The following is a 22552-nucleotide window of genomic DNA, read 5'->3' on the forward strand; positions in this document are numbered from 1 at the left end:
TATTTCTTCATTTAGGCTTATCAGAATATTCTTCGGGTCAGTTCCTAGGCTTTCTGAGTAGTTGATTAGTGCTATGCGTCTGTCTGCGCAGGGGAATTGTTTTTTGGCTGTTGTGCGGAGTTTCTTCAAGGCTGTGTGGCTTGTTTTTCTAGTTCTTTGGTTCTTGTTGTTAATTCCCACCGAGATGATGAGGTGTGTGGCCGTCTCATTTTTCTCAGCCTTGCTCAGGACTGTTTCGGCCCATTCCAGGTTCATTCCAGAGTAGGATTCTATCTGGACTCTGTCATCTGTGATTGTCGGGATCCGAGACAGGTTGGAGTCTCCAATTATGATGATGTCTCGGTTTGGTACTAATCTCCATTTGTGTTTGGTTTCCTTATTTAAGCCTCTCCAGTGGCGTGGTTTTCTTGGTTCTGTCTCGTTGGTTTCTTCTCGTGCTGGGGCCTCCCTCTGTGTATTAGTGTCTTCGGTAGGTCCCTCTGGTATTGTCTGGTTCCCTTCACTGTTCCTCCTCTCCTGGGTTGTCCTCTGGGGTGTGTCTCTGGGTGGTGTAGTTTGCCCCCTGGTGGGATTATCCCTCTGTGGTTTGGGTGTGTTTCTTGGGTTCTGTTCTGTTCTGTTAGTGACCTTCTGTTTCCTTTGGTTTCCATTCGGTCCAATCTCTGCCCATGGCTCCTCGGGTGTTCTGCTGCTTGTTGTAGGCAGGTCTGGGAACTCTTCCTGTGTTAGTTCTACTGGGCCCTGTGTTGTTGCTGCTACGGTCCCCATTCCTCCAGTTGGGTCTTCTCTTGTTTCTACCGTGCCTGGGTTGCCTGTAGAGGGAAAGGAAGGAGGGGAGGACGGGGATGGGGGAGGACGGGGGACCTGTGGTGTGGGGTGTGTTGTGGTGTGTGCTTTTGTGCTATATAATTCTGTTACTGCTGTACGGGCTAAGCCCAGTGTCTTCTCTGTTAGGCGCCTTCCTAGATTTTTTCTTGCCCATTTAGTGGCAATGGAGAAGGCCCTGTCGTATTCCCGTGTTAAGCACTGGGATAGGTCCTTTTTTGTGTTTTCAATCAATGTGTTAAAGTGTTCTATTAATATTAACAAAGTGGTGTAAGACCAATTCTTTGCACTTCCTTGTAGTAGCAGTAAGGTTCTCTCTGTTGGTTTTGCTGGTTTTATAAAATCCATCAGTTCTTGTTCTTTTCTAGCAATACTCTCTGGGTATTTGTCTATGTTTACATTCTGTGAATGGTGTAGTGCAACAATCAAGTTGTTTATCCCTCTAATTGATTTGTGAAAATCATTGTTTCTCTCTCCATGTGGTGTGTGTATGTAGGTTTGTCTGTGCCTACCTACCTGGCTTACCTGGTTTGGTTCCATATCCCTCCTGGGATTGTGGTTGTTCCTGGTTTCTCCATCTGGTCTGGCTCTTTCCCGCCAGGCCTGTCCTTGTCCATGGGTCCGTCGGTTCATTCTCAAATGCATAAACGTTTTCGTACTGTTTATTGTACTTCATCAGATGCGATTCTCCGGGTGAGAATGATTTCCTGTGTCTTCTTTCCTGTATTTATGTGTTTCTGTTGTGGGCGTGGCTTCTCTGTGGCCACTGTCCTCATTGGTTGGTGCTGTTGATGGCCCATCCTGCTGGGGCCCTTTGATGACTCATGTGCCTGTTTTAGGCCTGTTCATGTTCAGGCATGTTTCTCTGTTCCATATGTATGGTCTATTCTTTGTGTTGAATCTTTGTTTATATATATGTATAAACATGGTTAGGTTTTTAGGAAATGTTATAAACATTTTGCAAGCATGAATATACCTCCATGCTTGCAAATGTGCATAACTAAAGTTTGCTTTAGATGACTCCCCTCACAAAATCAGAGGTACTAGCTTGACTGACTGCTGACTATGAGATTCAATTCAAAGAGGCCTCACAGGTAGTTTGTGGTACTATCTGTGTAGGCCCTATAAAGAGAAGGTGCATTCGCCATCTGTTTTGAATAAGAGGTGTCATGTTTTGCAATTAATTAAACTTACATAAACTATTTATGTTATTAAGGCTTTGTGAGTTCCATTTAAAATAAAGTTTGACCATGACAGAGGCGCGCCGACTCAGCAGACCTTGAGGCCGAGGAGTCGCGCCCGAGCGCCTCAAGGCGCGAGTGCCCGCGACGACCGGCCGATGGTCTGCTAGTCGACTCAGCGCCGTCCGAGTTATGTACCGATAAGCACAGAATCGTAAATAATATTGGTGGGGACTGTGTTTGCCCCACTGACTGTGTAATTAAACTTACATAGACTATTTCTGTTTTAAAGGTTTGTGATTTCTGTTTGACTGTGCAGGGCAGAGGCGTCAATTCTCTGAGTCATGGTAACCGCAGACCCTCGGATTTAAAATTATTTCCACTCTTTCTTAATTCCAGTTAAAGATGTGTTTACATTATATTTTATAACTAAGGGATAGGTGCTAAAAGGTTACAAGCTTGGAATCCAGTTAGCATATCTACAGTTCTGCTGTTCACACCTCCATTATGGAAGACAATGAGCTCCCTGTTGATGGCCCAATTGCTGATGGCTCTTGGTATCAATGTGTCTTCATTAATATTCTCACTAACTCAACAATGAGATCTCCCACTTAACTATGTGGTTTGATGTAGGTGATCAACTCCATTGTTTAGTTTAGTGAGAATTTGTGAAGGGTTTCAGTTCTGTTGGGCAGTTTAAAAGTTTAAACCACCTGGATATTTTGTGCTAAGTCTTGTGATCCATTCTTTTTCATGGAATCTTCTCTGTCCAATTGTCCAGCGGTCATTGTATTCCAAGCCACATACCTTTATAGCCTCAATTCCATGTGTCATAAAGTGTTGAACAATTAACAAATGGGTATCCTTTTCATTATTAATGGTATATTTATGTTGGCTTATTCTAATTGCTATGGAGTTGCTCGTCTCTCCTACATATTGTAATCCACATACTTGGCAAGTAATCAGATAAACACAATTTCTGGTGTTGTATGTGATGTTCTGTCTTAGGATAATTATATTTTTGTTTGTCCTGTTTTTAACAGTTTGTTTTGGGCTAAAGTAGTTAGGCCTTGTCCTAATTACCTGGTTCCATGGTTTCAATTTGCTGTGGACCAAGTGGTCTTTTAAGTTTTTGTTTCTCCTGTAGGCCGAGATTATGTTGAAGTTCTGTAAGAGGTCCCCTCCCCTGTTTTCAAAATTTCTTTTGATGGCTCTGTTTGCCAGTAAACTTTGGCTAGAAAATGTGGTTACTAAAGCTAGTGTGGGTTTCTCATTCCTTATTTTCACTTCCTGGAACGTGTTGTATGCTTTCCTGAGAAATGTTCTTGTATATCCACGTTTCCTTAATGCTGTGAACAGAGTCTTGTAGGCTTTTTCAAAATCTGCTGCTTGTGTGCAGATTCTCTTGAAACGTAGGAGCTGTGACTTGACTATTCCTGCGAAACAATGGGTTGGGTGGAAGGAAGTTTTGTGGAGCAATGCATGTGTATCAGTCTCCTTAAAAAATACCCTTAAATCCAGTTTGCCGGTGGTATTGAAGTCTTTTCCTTTGAAGACTGTCACATCCAGGAAGTCAATATGTTCTTTGTTCGTGACATATTTCACTGTTATTGAGGCATGATGTGTGTTTAGGATTTGGATGAACTGCTCAAATTCCTCTGTGGAGTGCTCAAAAACTCCAAAAATATCATCTAGAAACCTGAAATAATGTGTGGGTTTGAATCTGCACTTTTTGAGTGCGGTTTCTTCCCACAAAGCCAAATAAATGTTGGCATAAGATGGTGCAAATTTCTTTCCCATGGCTGTTCCACTGATCTGAAGGAAGGTTTTCCCATCAAATGTGAAATCGTTTTTGGTCAAATTTAATTCTAGCAGTTTCAATAGTTCTGCGTCTGGTCTTTGTCTGTCAGGGTACTTTATAAAGATATCTCTGATTGCCTTCAGCCCCGCCACTGTGTTTATATTGGTGTACAAACTGTCAACATCTATTGAAAACAAAATGGCCCCCTGAGGCACTGTGATGTTTTTTATTTTATCAATAAAGTCATATGTATCCTTAATGTAGCTTGGATGTTTTACAGATAGTGGGTTTAAGTAGAATTCAATAAATTCTGCTGTGGCATATGTTTCTGAGTTACAATCCGAAACAATTGGGCGACCAGGTGGAATTTCATAAGGAATAGTCCATGTACTAGGATCCTTGTGGATTTTGGGTAAAAGGTAGAGAATTCTAGCTCTTGGGGAATTTTCGCCCCGTAGGTACTTCTCTTGTTTCTGATCTATAAATTTTTTCTTTCTTAATTCGGTGATGACACCCCCAACTTCTATTGCTGTTTGTTTAAAAATGGGTGCCTCCAACTCCACATAGTGATTTGAGTTATTCAACTGTCTTAAACCCTCAAAAACATATTGTTGTCTGTCCAAAATGACTATACGGCTCCCTTTGTCTGCAGGCTTAATCACAATGTCCTGGTTGTTAGCTAATGATCTTAGAGCTCTCACCTGTTCTGTTGTGATGTTATTTTTTTTTCTCTCAGGTGTCCTGGTACATTTTGTACTGTGGCTCTGTCCATCTGGATCAATTGTTTTAGGTTGTCCGGTATTTTGTCCTCCTCTGGTTCCCAGTATGATGGAAGGTGGAAGCGCGGGATTTCCGTGTTGTTTCCAACTCCAAAATGTGTAGCTAATTTGAGTCTGCGATGGTATTTTGACACATCTATTCTCAAGCTTTGTGATTGTTGTTTGTAGATGTCCAGGGTGGGGACGAATGACAAACCTTTTTCCAAAAGTGTTTTCTGGTGTTCGTTTGGTCGGAAAAAATGAGACAGATTAATTATATCCGACTCCATAAGGCCCTGCCGGTTTGAGCTGTCGGGCCGTATTAGTTTAAAGAGTTGAGCCAGTGCTGTAGCATCAGTTTGGCTGTGTCTTCTTCCCAGTGGACGTTGTCTGATCCTGTTTTGAAGTGGGTTGCGGGCAATTTTGGGAGGTGGGGCTCTTTCTTTATTTCTTCATTTAGGCTTATCAGAATATTCTTCGGGTCAGTTCCTAGGCTTTCTGAGTAGTTGATTAGTGCTATGCGTCTGTCTGCGCAGGGGAATTGTTTTTTGGCTGTTGTGCGGAGTTTCTTCAAGGCTGTGTGGCTTGTTTTTCTAGTTCTTTGGTTCTTGTTGTTAATTCCCACCGAGATGATGAGGTGTGTGGCCGTCTCATTTTTCTCAGCCTTGCTCAGGACTGTTTCGGCCCATTCCAGGTTCATTCCAGAGTAGGATTCTATCTGGACTCTGTCATCTGTGATTGTCGGGATCCGAGACAGGTTGGAGTCTCCAATTATGATGATGTCTCGGTTTGGTACTAATCTCCATTTGTGTTTGGTTTCCTTATTTAAGCCTCTCCAGTGGCGTGGTTTTCTTGGTTCTGTCTCGTTGGTTTCTTCTCGTGCTGGGGCCTCCCTCTGTGTATTAGTGTCTTCGGTAGGTCCCTCTGGTATTGTCTGGTTCCCTTCACTGTTCCTCCTCTCCTGGGTTGTCCTCTGGGGTGTGTCTCTGGGTGGTGTAGTTTGCCCCCTGGTGGGATTATCCCTCTGTGGTTTGGGTGTGTTTCTTGGGTTCTGTTCTGTTCTGTTAGTGACCTTCTGTTTCCTTTGGTTTCCATTCGGTCCAATCTCTGCCCATGGCTCCTCGGGTGTTCTGCTGCTTGTTGTAGGCAGGTCTGGGAACTCTTCCTGTGTTAGTTCTACTGGGCCCTGTGTTGTTGCTGCTACGGTCCCCATTCCTCCAGTTGGGTCTTCTCTTGTTTCTACCGTGCCTGGGTTGCCTGTAGAGGGAAAGGAAGGAGGGGAGGACGGGGATGGGGGAGGACGGGGGACCTGTGGTGTGGGGTGTGTTGTGGTGTGTGCTTTTGTGCTATATAATTCTGTTACTGCTGTACGGGCTAAGCCCAGTGTCTTCTCTGTTAGGCGCCTTCCTAGATTTTTTCTTGCCCATTTAGTGGCAATGGAGAAGGCCCTGTCGTATTCCCGTGTTAAGCACTGGGATAGGTCCTTTTTTGTGTTTTCAATCAATGTGTTAAAGTGTTCTATTAATATTAACAAAGTGGTGTAAGACCAATTCTTTGCACTTCCTTGTAGTAGCAGTAAGGTTCTCTCTGTTGGTTTTGCTGGTTTTATAAAATCCATCAGTTCTTGTTCTTTTCTAGCAATACTCTCTGGGTATTTGTCTATGTTTACATTCTGTGAATGGTGTAGTGCAACAATCAAGTTGTTTATCCCTCTAATTGATTTGTGAAAATCATTGTTTCTCTCTCCATGTGGTGTGTGTATGTAGGTTTGTCTGTGCCTACCTACCTGGCTTACCTGGTTTGGTTCCATATCCCTCCTGGGATTGTGGTTGTTCCTGGTTTCTCCATCTGGTCTGGCTCTTTCCCGCCAGGCCTGTCCTTGTCCATGGGTCCGTCGGTTCATTCTCAAATGCATAAACGTTTTCGTACTGTTTATTGTACTTCATCAGATGCGATTCTCCGGGTGAGAATGATTTCCTGTGTCTTCTTTCCTGTATTTATGTGTTTCTGTTGTGGGCGTGGCTTCTCTGTGGCCACTGTCCTCATTGGTTGGTGCTGTTGATGGCCCATCCTGCTGGGGCCCTTTGATGACTCATGTGCCTGTTTTAGGCCTGTTCATGTTCAGGCATGTTTCTCTGTTCCATATGTATGGTCTATTCTTTGTGTTGAATCTTTGTTTATATATATGTATAAACATGGTTAGGTTTTTAGGAAATGTTATAAACATTTTGCAAGCATGAATATACCTCCATGCTTGCAAATGTGCATAACTAAAGTTTGCTTTAGATGACTCCCCTCACAAAATCAGAGGTACTAGCTTGACTGACTGCTGACTATGAGATTCAATTCAAAGAGGCCTCACAGGTAGTTTGTGGTACTATCTGTGTAGGCCCTATAAAGAGAAGGTGCATTCGCCATCTGTTTTGAATAAGAGGTGTCATGTTTTGCAATTAATTAAACTTACATAAACTATTTATGTTATTAAGGCTTTGTGAGTTCCATTTAAAATAAAGTTTGACCATGACAGAGGCGCGCCGACTCAGCAGACCTTGAGGCCGAGGAGTCGCGCCCGAGCGCCTCAAGGCGCGAGTGCCCGCGACGACCGGCCGATGGTCTGCTAGTCGACTCAGCGCCGTCCGAGTTATGTACCGATAAGCACAGAATCGTAAATAATATTGGTGGGGACTGTGTTTGCCCCACTGACTGTGTAATTAAACTTACATAGACTATTTCTGTTTTAAAGGTTTGTGATTTCTGTTTGACTGTGCAGGGCAGAGGCGTCAATTCTCTGAGTCATGGTAACCGCAGACCCTCGGATTTAAAATTATTTCCACTCTTTCTTAATTCCAGTTAAAGATGTGTTTACATTATATTTTATAACTAAGGGATAGGTGCTAAAAGGTTACAAGCTTGGAATCCAGTTAGCATATCTACAGTTCTGCTGTTCACACCTCCATTATGGAAGACAATGAGCTCCCTGTTGATGGCCCAATTGCTGATGGCTCTTGGTATCAATGTGTCTTCATTAATATTCTCACTAACTCAACAATGAGATCTCCCACTTAACTATGTGGTTTGATGTAGGTGATCAACTCCATTGTTTAGTTTAGTGAGAATTTGTGAAGGGTTTCAGTTCTGTTGGGCAGTTTAAAAGTTTAAACCACCTGGATATTTTGTGCTAAGTCTTGTGATCCATTCTTTTTCATGGAATCTTCTCTGTCCAATTGTCCAGCGGTCATTGTATTCCAAGCCACATACCTTTATAGCCTCAATTCCATGTGTCATAAAGTGTTGAACAATTAACAAATGGGTATCCTTTTCATTATTAATGGTATATTTATGTTGGCTTATTCTAATTGCTATGGAGTTGCTCGTCTCTCCTACATATTGTAATCCACATACTTGGCAAGTAATCAGATAAACACAATTTCTGGTGTTGTATGTGATGTTCTGTCTTAGGATAATTATATTTTTGTTTGTCCTGTTTTTAACAGTTTGTTTTGGGCTAAAGTAGTTAGGCCTTGTCCTAATTACCTGGTTCCATGGTTTCAATTTGCTGTGGACCAAGTGGTCTTTTAAGTTTTTGTTTCTCCTGTAGGCCGAGATTATGTTGAAGTTCTGTAAGAGGTCCCCTCCCCTGTTTTCAAAATTTCTTTTGATGGCTCTGTTTGCCAGTAAACTTTGGCTAGAAAATGTGGTTACTAAAGCTAGTGTGGGTTTCTCATTCCTTATTTTCACTTCCTGGAACGTGTTGTATGCTTTCCTGAGAAATGTTCTTGTATATCCACGTTTCCTTAATGCTGTGAACAGAGTCTTGTAGGCTTTTTCAAAATCTGCTGCTTGTGTGCAGATTCTCTTGAAACGTAGGAGCTGTGACTTGACTATTCCTGCGAAACAATGGGTTGGGTGGAAGGAAGTTTTGTGGAGCAATGCATGTGTATCAGTCTCCTTAAAAAATACCCTTAAATCCAGTTTGCCGGTGGTATTGAAGTCTTTTCCTTTGAAGACTGTCACATCCAGGAAGTCAATATGTTCTTTGTTCGTGACATATTTCACTGTTATTGAGGCATGATGTGTGTTTAGGATTTGGATGAACTGCTCAAATTCCTCTGTGGAGTGCTCAAAAACTCCAAAAATATCATCTAGAAACCTGAAATAATGTGTGGGTTTGAATCTGCACTTTTTGAGTGCGGTTTCTTCCCACAAAGCCAAATAAATGTTGGCATAAGATGGTGCAAATTTCTTTCCCATGGCTGTTCCACTGATCTGAAGGAAGGTTTTCCCATCAAATGTGAAATCGTTTTTGGTCAAATTTAATTCTAGCAGTTTCAATAGTTCTGCGTCTGGTCTTTGTCTGTCAGGGTACTTTATAAAGATATCTCTGATTGCCTTCAGCCCCGCCACTGTGTTTATATTGGTGTACAAACTGTCAACATCTATTGAAAACAAAATGGCCCCCTGAGGCACTGTGATGTTTTTTATTTTATCAATAAAGTCATATGTATCCTTAATGTAGCTTGGATGTTTTACAGATAGTGGGTTTAAGTAGAATTCAATAAATTCTGCTGTGGCATATGTTTCTGAGTTACAATCCGAAACAATTGGGCGACCAGGTGGAATTTCATAAGGAATAGTCCATGTACTAGGATCCTTGTGGATTTTGGGTAAAAGGTAGAGAATTCTAGCTCTTGGGGAATTTTCGCCCCGTAGGTACTTCTCTTGTTTCTGATCTATAAATTTTTTCTTTCTTAATTCGGTGATGACACCCCCAACTTCTATTGCTGTTTGTTTAAAAATGGGTGCCTCCAACTCCACATAGTGATTTGAGTTATTCAACTGTCTTAAACCCTCAAAAACATATTGTTGTCTGTCCAAAATGACTATACGGCTCCCTTTGTCTGCAGGCTTAATCACAATGTCCTGGTTGTTAGCTAATGATCTTAGAGCTCTCACCTGTTCTGTTGTGATGTTATTTTTTTCTCTCAGGTGTCCTGGTACATTTTGTACTGTGGCTCTGTCCATCTGGATCAATTGTTTTAGGTTGTCCGGTATTTTGTCCTCCTCTGGTTCCCAGTATGATGGAAGGTGGAAGCGCGGGATTTCCGTGTTGTTTCCAACTCCAAAATGTGTAGCTAATTTGAGTCTGCGATGGTATTTTGACACATCTATTCTCAAGCTTTGTGATTGTTGTTTGTAGATGTCCAGGGTGGGGACGAATGACAAACCTTTTTCCAAAAGTGTTTTCTGGTGTTCGTTTGGTCGGAAAAAATGAGACAGATTAATTATATCCGACTCCATAAGGCCCTGCCGGTTTGAGCTGTCGGGCCGTATTATCATTGATGATTGATGATTTTACACATTTATTAATCCATATGCTGCTGATTTATCACTCAGCCACAGCTTGTAGATCTACTCTTTTCAACTAGTTGTAGCCCAGATTTACAGTCTGTTCTCTGCCTCTTCAAATAGCGCAGTATGTTAGGAACTAAGTTCTACCTGAAAAGGATGATCAGCACCTGTGGTCACTGTTTAAACATTGTTAACATCATATTTATTTTCCGTGTGTCTCATGCTGCGAGTTTGCACGTTTGTGCAGTGACAGTAATATGCAAAGTCGGCTCAAAGAAATCCTCTGCGTCCCGTCTGCGTCCCAGGAGAGATTAATTTGCGCCCCAAATACATATTTTTACGTCCCCGGGACGTCGGGACTCCCTTAGTCTCGAGCCCTGGTTTGTGTGTGTGTGCCGTGTGTGTGCGGCTTGTCAGCGGCTTGTCAGCGTGTGCCTGTGTGTGTGTGTGTGTGTGTGTGTGTGTGTGTGTGTGTGTGTGTGTCGGAGGCAGACTTTACTTTATTTGTTTATTTAGACAGGACAGAGCATATTAAGGAACGTCACATGAACGTAAATACACCGGATTTAGCAAAGATGCTAATTTTCATCCGCAGTCCTCACATAAAATCAGAAAAACATAACATCAGAAAACAGACAAACGGTGAAATACAGAAAACAGACAAACGGTGAAATACATTTACATAACATTACATAGCCTAAAATAAACCTAAAATATGATCACAAATGGTTGCAGCTTTGGTTTTCAAGCAACCATCTTTTCACATTGAATTTAAAAGATGGAAATGTAGCACAATCCCTTATATGTAGAGGAAGGCCATTCCATGCTACACAACCCTGTACTGAGAGGACATTTTGACCGAAGGTTGTTTGCCGGTGCGGCACTTCACAATCTCCTCGAGTGGTTTCTCTGGTACTGATTCCTCTTTCAGGCTTCCTTTTAATGAATTCCCTTAGGGGGGGCGGGCACAGACCATGTAAGGTCTTGCATATGACCCCAACCTGTTTGAACTTTTTGAAATTGTCGAAGCAAAAATAATTGAGCCTCCTGAGTATGTTACAATGATGATAAGAGTGAGGCTTCCTGTCAAACACCTTGAGCGCACTTTTGTAGAGCTGTTCAATGGGTTTTAGAATCGTCACGCCTGTGCAAGACCAGTTTGTAAAACAGTATTCAATGTGTGATAGGATCATACAGTGAAGATACGATCTGGCAGCTCCAACTGTCAGGAAGTGTCTAATTTGTTTAAAATTTTGAAGGTTGAATTTAATCATATTTGTGACTTTCTTCACATGTTTTTTAAAAGTTAGGGTTGAGTCTAGTATGACTCCGAGGTACTTGAACTCTGGGACAAGTTCAAGTTCCTCCCCACCCAGAAACACATTTGAGGACTCTAACACAACTGGTCTTTTGGAGAAGGCCATGCAGACTGTCTTTTTGGCATTCAAGAGCAGACATGAAGCTATAAGCCAGTCTTGAATGCTTGTCAGAGTGACTGGTCACGCTGAGACATACCACGTAGCTCCAGCAGCCCATAAAGTTTCCCCCCATAAACTTCACTTGACAGTTACATTTAAGAAACTTTAATAATTATGACAACAGCGCAAGTTGTTAAGTAACATCGTCCGTCTTGTAGAGGAGCTCCTGTCTCTGTCCGACCGTGTGCGACATGCAGTAACGGATTAGAGCTGTTCGTCACGCCCCAGTCGATCTGCAAGACCACAACGCGTCGCTGATGGAAGCGGTGTGGGCTTGTACGTCAGCTCAGCTGTGTTCCCTGCGCTAGACGGGAGGGGGCGTATGATCCCATAGCATGGGAGGAGGGCCCGTCTCCCCATTGGCTTAAAGGCGGATGACGATTAGGTCATACTGAACATAGACCAGCGCTAGCTTTGCAAGCAGCTGGTAAAAATGATACTGTGATGCTGCATGCACAAGATAAAACAAGTGCATCTGCATGCAGTTTGATGAGGCTTTGTGTCCTGGGTGCTTTGTCAATTTTGACTCCAGGTGTGACTACCTCAATCAGCCATCACCCATCACACAGTTTGGTTTCCACAGCAGCACTGTATTTTTGTTTACACTTGATAGTAGAATTCTACTGAGAGTAGAAGTACTATTTTTTTCATGTCTAAAGACAAATAAAAACAATGAAAAACAAAGAAATCCTGATATCCTACCAGAATTCATGCAACAAAGGTTGAAAGGAAGTGTATGATGAAATGAAGAAAATGTGCACTTGAATCCTATATTAAAATTGACTACTGGGAGGGTGGAGGACGTCACTCTGACTCAGACATAACCATAAACAAGCCCGGTATGCTCATATATAGGCATGGTTCAAATGAAGATGTCATCTGTTTACCTCTTGTAGGATGCATTGCTACTGTACTAGTTAAGCGATGTAGTGCTCTGCTCATGTAGATTGAGAATTATTTATTTTTCTGTTGACTCAAGCTGTTACAAGAACATAACTTTATGCTAACAAATGCGTTATTCTCTCTGCATACCCGATGGCAACAGAGTGGCAGTTGAACAACTTAAACAGAAAATGTTAAGTTCAAACATTCAATGCTTTACCCTCATTTCTTCTACCTAGACTTCCTGCTCCTCCCTGTGTGTAAAGAGGAGGTTTCCCCTGAAAAGCAGGAAAGGAGCCCCAGTCTGGAACAGGAGGAACCAGAGCCTTCACGGATAAAAGAGGAACTACTTCAAAGACCAGAGGAGGCTGATGAGTCAACATTGACATTACTAGCAGGGAAAAGTGAGGATGATGAAAACAGAGGGACAGAGCCTCTAACCAGCACCTCAACTGAACACATGAAAACAGGAGCTCATGTAGAGGTCTGTGGAACGTCACAACCAACTAGTGATGACCAGCTCCTCTCTTCACACCGTTCTGAATCTGACATTGATGGCAGTGATGAGGATTGGGACGAGACCAGGGAAGCTCAGTTAGCTTTAAACACACTGAAATCACACAAGACACAAAATGTGGAAGGACACAGCCAGGACCTGAAATCATCAAAACAAATTAACTCCACGAGCAGTCACCCAGGGAAGGAATGCTTTACTTGTACGGTTTGTGGCAAAGGCTGTGGTATGATGAGTAAACTAAAAACACACATGATGAGACATACAGGGGAAAAGCCCTTAACTTGTGAAATTTGTGGCAAAGGCTTCTGTCAAAACTTTGATCTAATCAGACACACGATGACTCATACAGGGGAAAAACCTTTTACTTGCAGAATTTGTGACAAAGGCTTTAGTCAAAATTTTCGTTTAAAAACACACATGATGACACATACAGGGGAAAAACCTTTTACTTGCAGTGTTTGTGACAAAGGCTATAGTCAAACGTGTAGTTTAAAAATACACATGATGACACATACAGTGGAAAAGCCCTTCACTTGTGACATCTGTGGCAAGGGCTTCCGTAATAAGGCTATTCGAAACGGACACCGCAGGACACATACAGGGGAAAAACCTTTTACCTGCAGTGTTTGTGACAAAGGCTTTAGTCGAACTCAGGGTTTAAAATCACACATGTTGACACATACAGGGGAAAAAACTTTTTCTTGCATCGTTTGTGACAAAGGCTTTAGTCGAACTTCTGGTTTAAAAATGCACATGATGACACATACAGGGGACAAAACGTTTTCTTGCTCCGTTTGTGACAAAGGCTTTAGTCAAACGTGTCATTTAAAAACACACATGATGACACATACAGGAGAAAAACCTTTTTCTTGCACCGTTTGTGACCAAGCGTTTTGTCAAACGTCTCATTTAAAAACACACATGATGACACATACAGGAGAAACAGGGGAAAAACCTTTTACCTGCAGTGTTTGTGACAAAGGCTTTAGTCGAACTCAGGGTTTAAAATCACACATGTTGACACATACAGGGGAAAAAACTTTTTCTTGCATCGTTTGTGACAAAGGCTTTAGTCGAACTTCTGGTTTAAAAATGCACATGATGACACATACAGGGGACAAAACTTTGGCTTTAGTCAAACGTGTCATTTAAAAACACACATGATGACACATACAGGAGAAAAAACTTTTTCTTGCACCGTTTGTGACCAAGCGTTTTGTCAAACGTCTCATTTAAAAACACACATGATGACACATACAGGAGAAAAACCATTTTCTTGCACCGTTTGTGACAAAGGCTTTTGTCTAACGTCACGTTTAAAAATGCACATGATGACACATACAGGGGGGAAAAAGGCTATTCTAAACACACACAGCAGAACTCATACAGGAGAAAACCCTATTACTTGCAGCGTTTGTGACAAAAGCTTTAATCGAAGGTGTAAACTACGAAAACACTTGATGACTCATAAAAGGGGAAATATTTAACTTGTACATTTTGTGGCAAAGGCTTTTGTACAAAGGGTGATCTAGAAGGTCACATGAGGACTCATACAGGGGAAAAGTCCTTTACTTGTACAGTTTGAGGCAAAGGCTTTAATATAAAGTGTTATCCAAAAAAACAATGACTTATACAGGGGGAAAGCCGTTGACTTGCACAGTTTGTGGAAAAGGCAATTTAAAAAGACACGTGATGACTCATACAGGGGTCAAATGCTTTCGTTAAAATGTCTATCTTAAGATAGAAGGATTTCAACTGGTCAGTGACAAAATAATTTCCCATCTGTGTTGGCACATTTGTTTAGTTGTCACACAGACCGAAGTATGATAATTCTAATCCAGAATGGCAATGACAATTAATGTATACCAAAGCGGATGAATCGCTCAACGCGCCAGTCTCAACACAAACAAGTACAATAAATAATGGAGCCCTTGTGGTAGTACAGGAAGGCATGTAAGTCGAGCTCGCACTGCATTTATACCCTCTCCAATCACATACTCCATGAGCATAGTGGTTCGCCTACATGGTTTATTTAAAGTCATACTGTGTAGCACTCAGAATTATGGATATAAAAGAAATGAAATGGCACTGTTGTATTATTATCAAGAAGTATAAGATGGCACCCGGAACTAGTGGCAAGCAAACTGACACTATGGGAGCCAACCCAGGGCAAAGTCAAGAAAGGCAAGAAGCGCACCACCTACGATGCAGCGCGACAGCTTAGCTAACAACTGTAGAGCTCAAGACCCTGATGCTACATAGAGTGTGGAGGGCAGCGATTCAGGAGTTGGTGATGGCTAGGCCACACTCTCGCATCGCAACAGTAACAAGGACCACCATGGAAGCAAGTCCCCATGACCTTTTTTGTGTTATCCATTTAGCCCAAGTGTTTTACTCTACATCCGTGCTGTTAAATTGTTTTGTCTAATAAAGTATTAAATCATTAAAAAAAAATAGTGTGCATTTACATCACTACATACTGAAGGAACATTTATATTTTTGTAACATTCGGTTTAGTAGTCTTTTTGATGACCCTTCCGATAGCTACGTTGTCATTACAGCATTATATGGAAGTACCGCTCATAAAGGAATGCTGCAGGGTCCTAGCATTGGAGGCTATTTTGCAGTACAACAACAACTTGTCATAAAATGTTTTATTAAATGTAAAACACATAATATAAATACATACATTTCTGGTACATGTCCGGTCCCTGTCTGGGCAGACACTAGTAAATAAAAGTAATGTTCAACAGTGTTTAAAGAAGCTGTCAAAACGTGTTTGTTGTATGGTTATTGGGAGGGGGAAACATTTAATATATATATATATATTTAGTTTCTAGTTTATTTTCTAGTTTTTTATATATATAGTTTTTCTTTTTGTATTGCAAAGTATAATTTTAAATCATAAATATAATGTGAAACAATGACGCCATGACACACAAGCCATATATACTTAGTTCACAAAAACTCTTCTGGGTCTCCTTTTCCCCTGGCCTGTACACTGAACATCTTTGCCGAAAATAGCCCGATTTAGCTTTGTGACGCCCTGTGAGCTTGTAGAGCGGACATTTTTGCTTAATTGATTATATTATGGGTCATCCACATCAAGAGGGATAACTATAAAGATAACTGTAATGATGTGAACATCCATCCAATTAAATTCAAAGGGGCTTTATTGTTATGAGAAACCATATGTTTACACTGCCAAAACAAGTGTCAAAATATAATAAAAACAATTTAAGAAAATGGGGAAAGTATAGGGTGACCACCCGTCCCGAAATTCGCGGGACAGTCCCGAAATTGGACCCTCTGTCCCGCGTCCCGCACAAGCAGGGCAATGTCCCGAAAATCAAAGTTATGGAAAAAAAAAAAAAAAAAAGATTTTATTTTATAAAAAAAAAAAAAGGTTCATTACATTTTTAAGTTAACTTGCAATACCCTCTTATATCTAATCCTAACCCTAAAACCAAAGTAAAGAAACCAAAAACTGGAAAAAAAACGAACCCAATCCGCCCAGAACCGCGAAAAAAACGAACCCAATCCGCCCAGAACCGCAAAAAAAATTCGCGCGCGCGCTTCGCGCGCGCGCGGGAGTGGTCCGCATGCACGCGCGCTGCGCGCGCGTGCATGCGTCCCGCGATGTCCCGCGAAACGGGTTAATCTGTCCCTCAATGGACCTGTCTGGAGGTGGTCACCCTAGGAAAGTATGTACAATTCAATTCAATCTTTATTTCAGACCTAGGAAGATCCATATCACAATAATACAACACCACACAATAAAAACAGAAAATAAAATAAATAAAAATACTGCAAATATCCCACATTATTCAGTTTCTGACATACAGACATGTGCGCCAATGGTTCCACAGTCTAGAGGTGAACCTGACAGAACTGCGTGTGGGGTCCGTTATTACAGCGATTATGTCATTTACTGACTCAGATGCTCTACACATAAACCTATACATAAGGTTACGTAGCACAGCAGCACAGGTGGGTACCCCAACACTAACAAACATCTGGCTTGCACTGGAGCTCTCAGCAGCAGCCTCATGCAGTCATTATAGGCCACTGTGAGGCGTCTGATGCTACCTTGCCTGTAGCGACTCCAAAGGTGGGCAGTATACAGTGGTGTACAAAAGGATCTAAACAGAGAGATCTTCACAGGTACTGAGCACATGCTAAATTTGCGACTAAGCATGTTTGCTTGGGCATACAGCTTACGCCGCTGCCTATAGATGTCCTTGTCATCTGATAGGTCATTGGAGATAATGTCCCAAATAAGTAATCTCACTGCACACACTAAGGGCAGTGCCAGCCAGATAGAAGTCAGGAAAGGTAGATTGTCTGTCTTCCCTACTTCAGACAATCATGACCTTACTTTTTTTAGCATTGTATTTTATATTAAAATCAAAGCCATACTGTGAGCATATCCTCAGTAGCTGTTGTAGCCCAGCACTATATGGACTAAAGATGACCAAATCATCCACATACATCAGGTGATTAATTAATGAGTCACCAACTCTACACCCTGTCCCACATGCATTTAACATCAATGATAAATCATTCATATAAACATTAAAAAGGAAAGGAGAAATAATTCCACCTTGACGGACACCATTGGTCACATGAAAAGGAGCAGATATTGACTTCCCCCATTTTACTCTCATTGTCTGGTGAGCATACCAGAACACCAAGATTCTGACTAGGGACCCCTCTTTGCGTCAGTTTTAAGAATAACTTTTCATGATTAATGCAGTCAAAGGCCCTAGAGGCATCAATAAAAGATACAAACATAGTAGAATTCTGCCTACTATATTTATCTAAAATCTCTTTAAGTGCAAAAATACACAAATCAGTTCCATGTTTTCGTTTGAATCCAAATTGGTTGTCAGCAGACAGGATCAACCTCTCAAGTCTACTCAGTAGAATTGTCTCTAGCACTTTGGACAAGACGCTGGCCAAGGCTATTGGCCTATAGTTATCTGAGCTGTTTAGTTTACCCACTTTGTCTTTAATGACCGACACCACAACAGAGAGCATAGAAACAGGTAAAAACCCATGAACAAAAAAACCTGTAAAACACATAGCAACCAAAGGACACAGTTTCTTACTGGCTAGCTTAAGATGTTCAGCTGTTATCTTATCCAGGCCACTGGCCTTATTATCACCTAGCTTCAAAACTGCTTCATGAATTTCAGCAGGAGTAACAATCACCTCATCATTAAAATCTACATTTTCCACTACAACCAGATTACTTTTTACACAGTTGAACAGCTCAGAATATTGTTTCTGCCATAGCTGTGAAATTTCATCAGAACCACTCACTCCATCTATATTTGATGGAAGAGATGTCTTACAATTGTTTATCATTTTAATTTCCTTCCGGAAGTCATTCACATTATGCTTTTGTAGCTTCTTTGCCAGTGAATCTGACCTCATTATATTCTCATTTATTTTAATAAACCTAAGGGCAAATTTAAAATTAGCATTAGTGTTTTTTTTATACTCAAACAGAGGGCCATGTCTACTTTTGCCAGACTCAGCCCATCTTTTAAAAGCCATGCCTCTGCATGAAGCCCTTGGACGTGATCATTCCACCCTGGCTTAGCATTACATGCTTTTGGCCTATGTTTGAGGAGAGGCCTGCTGGAAATACAGAGTGACTCCACAATAGACTCATACAAGTTAGATAGCTCACTACAGTGTTGAACATTTCTGCAGTTCATGTCTCGACACCTTAATATTACCTAGCAAGGCATCAGAACTATTTACATATTATCAAGATCTCTCTTGTTCAGTTTAGCCCAGTCAATTTTCCCTGCACATAAGCTGTTATCCACAGGCAACAACACTGGTAAATTGCCTGTATTTACCACCACACAAAATGGTATGTGGTCGGAGGTAGCCATATCATATACAATCTCCATTTTATCAATAGAGTCATGTGCATCTACTGTACAGAGACAATGATCGAGCCAGGAAGTAGTGTGCCAAGCATTTACCACCACACAAAATGGTATGTGGTCGGAGGTAGCCATATCATATACAATCTCCATTTTATCAATAGAGTCATGTGCATCTACTGTACAGAGACAATGATCGAGCCAGGAAGTAGTGTGCCAAGCCTCGCTAATATAAGTATAGCTCTTCTCAGGCAAAAGTACTTTGCTAGACAAAATCAAACCGCTGTCTACACAGAATTGCATATATGCAGGTGGAAGGATTATCCTGGATGAAAGACATAATAAATGCCATTCTGCTAAGATAATCATCTTCATTCTTATAGCTTTCATATGGTGTATAGACATTCAAAATGATTTACTTTTTGTCGCTACAACACAGTTCAATTCCAATTGCCCAGTCAACTCCTAATCTAATTACATTAACCAACTGGTCATATTTTTTGTTCCACAGAGTGGCAACTCCCCCTGGTATCCTCCCTCGTACCACTTTAGAACACAGGTCGGTGGTGGATTCCCCCGCCCCTTGAAAGTCCTTATGGATGGAGTTAAGACCTTCCAGGTCTTGTTTAGCCAGGAAGGTCTCCTGTACACACAAAATGTCACATCTCTCTAACAGACTGTCCACAACAATACGGCGTGATTTATCAGATTCACTGTGGCCAACACGCAGCCCTCGCGCATTGTAAGATACAACAGAGATGTTCGTGTTCATAGAGAGATTAAGTTTGTGTTCCTCACAGAGACTATGCAGTCTCAGACTGGCTCACAAGCAGAGCTACAGGTGTAGCTAGGCACTTCAGCTCACTCCCCCCCCCCCCCCCCCGCTGCCAGTAGCCTTGGGCCCACGAGCCTCATAATACCCTACAGTTGAAGGGGGTACAGCATTGTGTTAAACAGAGCTATGTCACATTGCGTTGTTATACATGTTATATATGCAGGGTATAAAGCTTTTTGAAACAAATAGCAGCAATCTTTTGTAGTCACCTTTGGGAAAATGAGCAGCATTTTTCTCAAAACTATTTAAATAGTATACAAGAAAGTCTCAGATTTAAGATGTGTTTAAAGGTAGCAGCTCTGTTTATACAGTATGTGCAGCAGGACTAGAGGTCTACTCGGTACAGGAAACTCAATGGAGTAGTAGTCCTTAGGGTGGTTGTATTCCATTGGCTAACCTTTTATCGCAACAGTTCACAAAACTTGCTGCTGCTTTGTACATTGTTGTATTTCTCCCAGTGGGTATAGGAGTTTTTTGTGGTTGGTCATGATTTCAAACTCACTTTGGGTGTATGTAATCTATGGGAAGTATGTGTCTCTGATGTCTTGGTACACTGGGCAGGTGGTTAGAAAGTGTAACTCTGTTTCCACCACATGTTGTGTGCACATGATGAATATAACATTCTATAAACCTGTTGAATATGAACATTTTGAAAGTGGCAGGGAGGCATGGGGTCCCATTTTTAAAGTCTTTGGCATGTCCCGGCTGGGGAATTGTAGCCTGGTAAACCCTCCCTCCGGAAATCTCATTTCCATTTGATTTCAGGAGTGAGTCTGGCCTGAAGGCTTGTCTGGGCGTTTCTAGCCCGTACACCAAATGGACGAGCCTATCAGCGTCGTCGCTCATCGTTCTGTGATTGACAGCGACAATTGGCCAATCAGGTGGCGAGTTCGAGTGAGCCCGAATGAAGCCGAGTGCAGCCTGAGTGCAGCCGACAAAAGACGAACGGCAGCCATTGTTGTTTGTGCGAGTGCCTTCACTTCTTACTTTCGGTTATACAACGCTCTCAAACTTATTTTTTGAGGCACAGAATTTACTTATAAGATATCGTTTGGATAGAATTAAGTTGTTTAACTCCAGCCCACAGCCAATATTGCAGAATGGGCGATCAGGCCAGACTCACTCCTGAAATCAAATGGAAATGAGATTTCCGGAGGGAGGGTTTACCAGGCTAGGGGAATTGAACCCCAGCCTCCCAATTTCAAGGGTGGACACTCTAACCACGAGGACACTGAGCTGGTCAAGGGATGGATTATTGAGTGCTGTTAATATTGTTCATCAAATCACTCTGAAAGTGGTCCCAACAGTAGTGTTCACCATCTGTCGTTGTTATAGTTGAGGTGTGAAACCCAGCCTTCCACTTGAGGTAGAACAATTTTGAAAACGTAATTATCATTATAGTTATCATTATTGGTGTGAATGACACTTTTAAACTGAGCTCACACTAAATCATAATCAGGGTGATTTTGGGTCAGGAATGTGTTCAAGCCAGATCAGAAGTGATAGTCCGGCAAGATTATCCTATAGTGTGTGGGGTTCAAAGATCCAATCTTACACCTCCCGATTTATTCACAGATGATCGGGACCATTTTCAAATATATTTGATATATTTGGATAATTACATGACTGCTGTCCAAGCGAAACGGCAGAAGTGGCGCGAGACCGAGACAAACGACTACAAGGACATAGACTTTCAAAAAAGACCCCAACAAATCTTGCTTAGGGCCACGAAAATCCTAGGGCCGGCCCTGCCGGTAAGTCTTCGATCAGACAAACAGTACTCGTGGTCCCCAGAGAGCTAAGCTAAACGGAACGTCAAGTACCTTGAATCTATGACTGGCGTCCCTCCTTGTCTTTCACAGGGAGACCTGAGCTGCTGAGTGCTGGCGTGTGAGGTGGTGTCGTCGATGCTGCTGTCCCCCCCCCCCCCTCTTGTAACTGGCTGGTTTCTCCGTTTTATTGTTTTATTCTATTTTAGTTAGTGGGCCCTTTTTAGTTTGTTTTTAGATAGACATTTTATTGTGTGTTGGCTGTTATTAGATGCCATTGTAACTATGGTAATTTCCAATAAAAGTCCATTGTTCACTTTGCACTTTTGCCTCAGTTTTAAGTTTTTGCCTTTTAATCTCAAAGTTGTCAGACGAACCTGTGTTGCCTTTTTAAAGTTTTAACTGAGGACCAGCATTTTAGCTTTAAGCACCCTGCACTTTTACAAACTTTACACATGTATTTTATTGTTTAATTCATAAGTATCTTATTTAAGTATCTGGGTGTTTTTAGCGGTGCCACATGTGCACCCATGAAAAAGCCACATTCCTTTCCGTGCTTATTTGTGATGGATGGAATGATAAACGCCAGGGGTCTTCAATGTTTTGTTGAAGACCCCTGATGCACTAAGGGGGATTAGTTTGGGCAGGTAAGAAAGACCCCAACACTCCATGAAAGTTTGAGAAAAAAGTGGCTAGTTGTTCACACCAACATTCCTCTCATGGTTGTTGGCCTCTCATTGTGTAGGTCAGTGGTTCTCAACCTTTTCAGGTTGCGACCCCCCCCAAAAAAAAAATCATATTTGAACTGGGGACCCCCCACCCTGACAAGCACTTGGAATTGTAAGAGTTTAAATCCACTGATAAATATATTATACGTGTGCATATATATATATATATATATATATATTTTTGCGTCTTTCTCAGGAAATATTTAAGACTTTTCTTGGTTGGGAGTAGGCTATTAAAAAGGTCTTAGAAGTCCTTACATTGTCACTTTATACTGTATGTTGGTATGTTTACTGTTGAGTGAGAAAACAATGTTGCACATTAAGCTAATATCTGGGGGAAATCATTTGGCGACCCCCCCTTGGGGTCCCGAGAACCACTGATGTAGGTTTCCCCGTACCATTCGGCAGTACAACGACGAGACAAGACGTGTGGAAAACTGTGGGAAAGATGCTACCCGACGGTGGCAACGCGTTCAGCTGAGTCTCTGAGACTAGACTGAGGAAGGATGCCACGCGCAGGTACAGG

General features: G+C 41.8%; 1 protein-coding gene across 1 annotated transcript in view; it reads left to right on the forward strand.

The window, feature by feature from the left end:
* Positions 1-15163, forward strand: part of LOC308082048 (uncharacterized protein) — a gene marked incomplete at its 5' end in the record, with an annotated part of 37090 nt that extends 21927 nt beyond the window's left edge. Inside the window, one exon of the mRNA XM_080423658.1 lies at positions 12514-15163. Within this exon, the coding sequence (XP_080279784.1) occupies positions 12514-13943 (1430 nt within the window). The 3' untranslated portion in view covers positions 13944-15163. The remainder of the gene's footprint in view (positions 1-12513) is intronic.
* Positions 15164-22552: the final 7389 nt, after the last annotated feature.

The sequence above is a fragment of the Gymnoscopelus braueri genome (assembly GCF_963280865.1).
Source record: "Gymnoscopelus braueri genome assembly, chromosome: 3".
Taxonomy (NCBI): Eukaryota; Metazoa; Chordata; class Actinopteri; order Myctophiformes; family Myctophidae; genus Gymnoscopelus; species Gymnoscopelus braueri.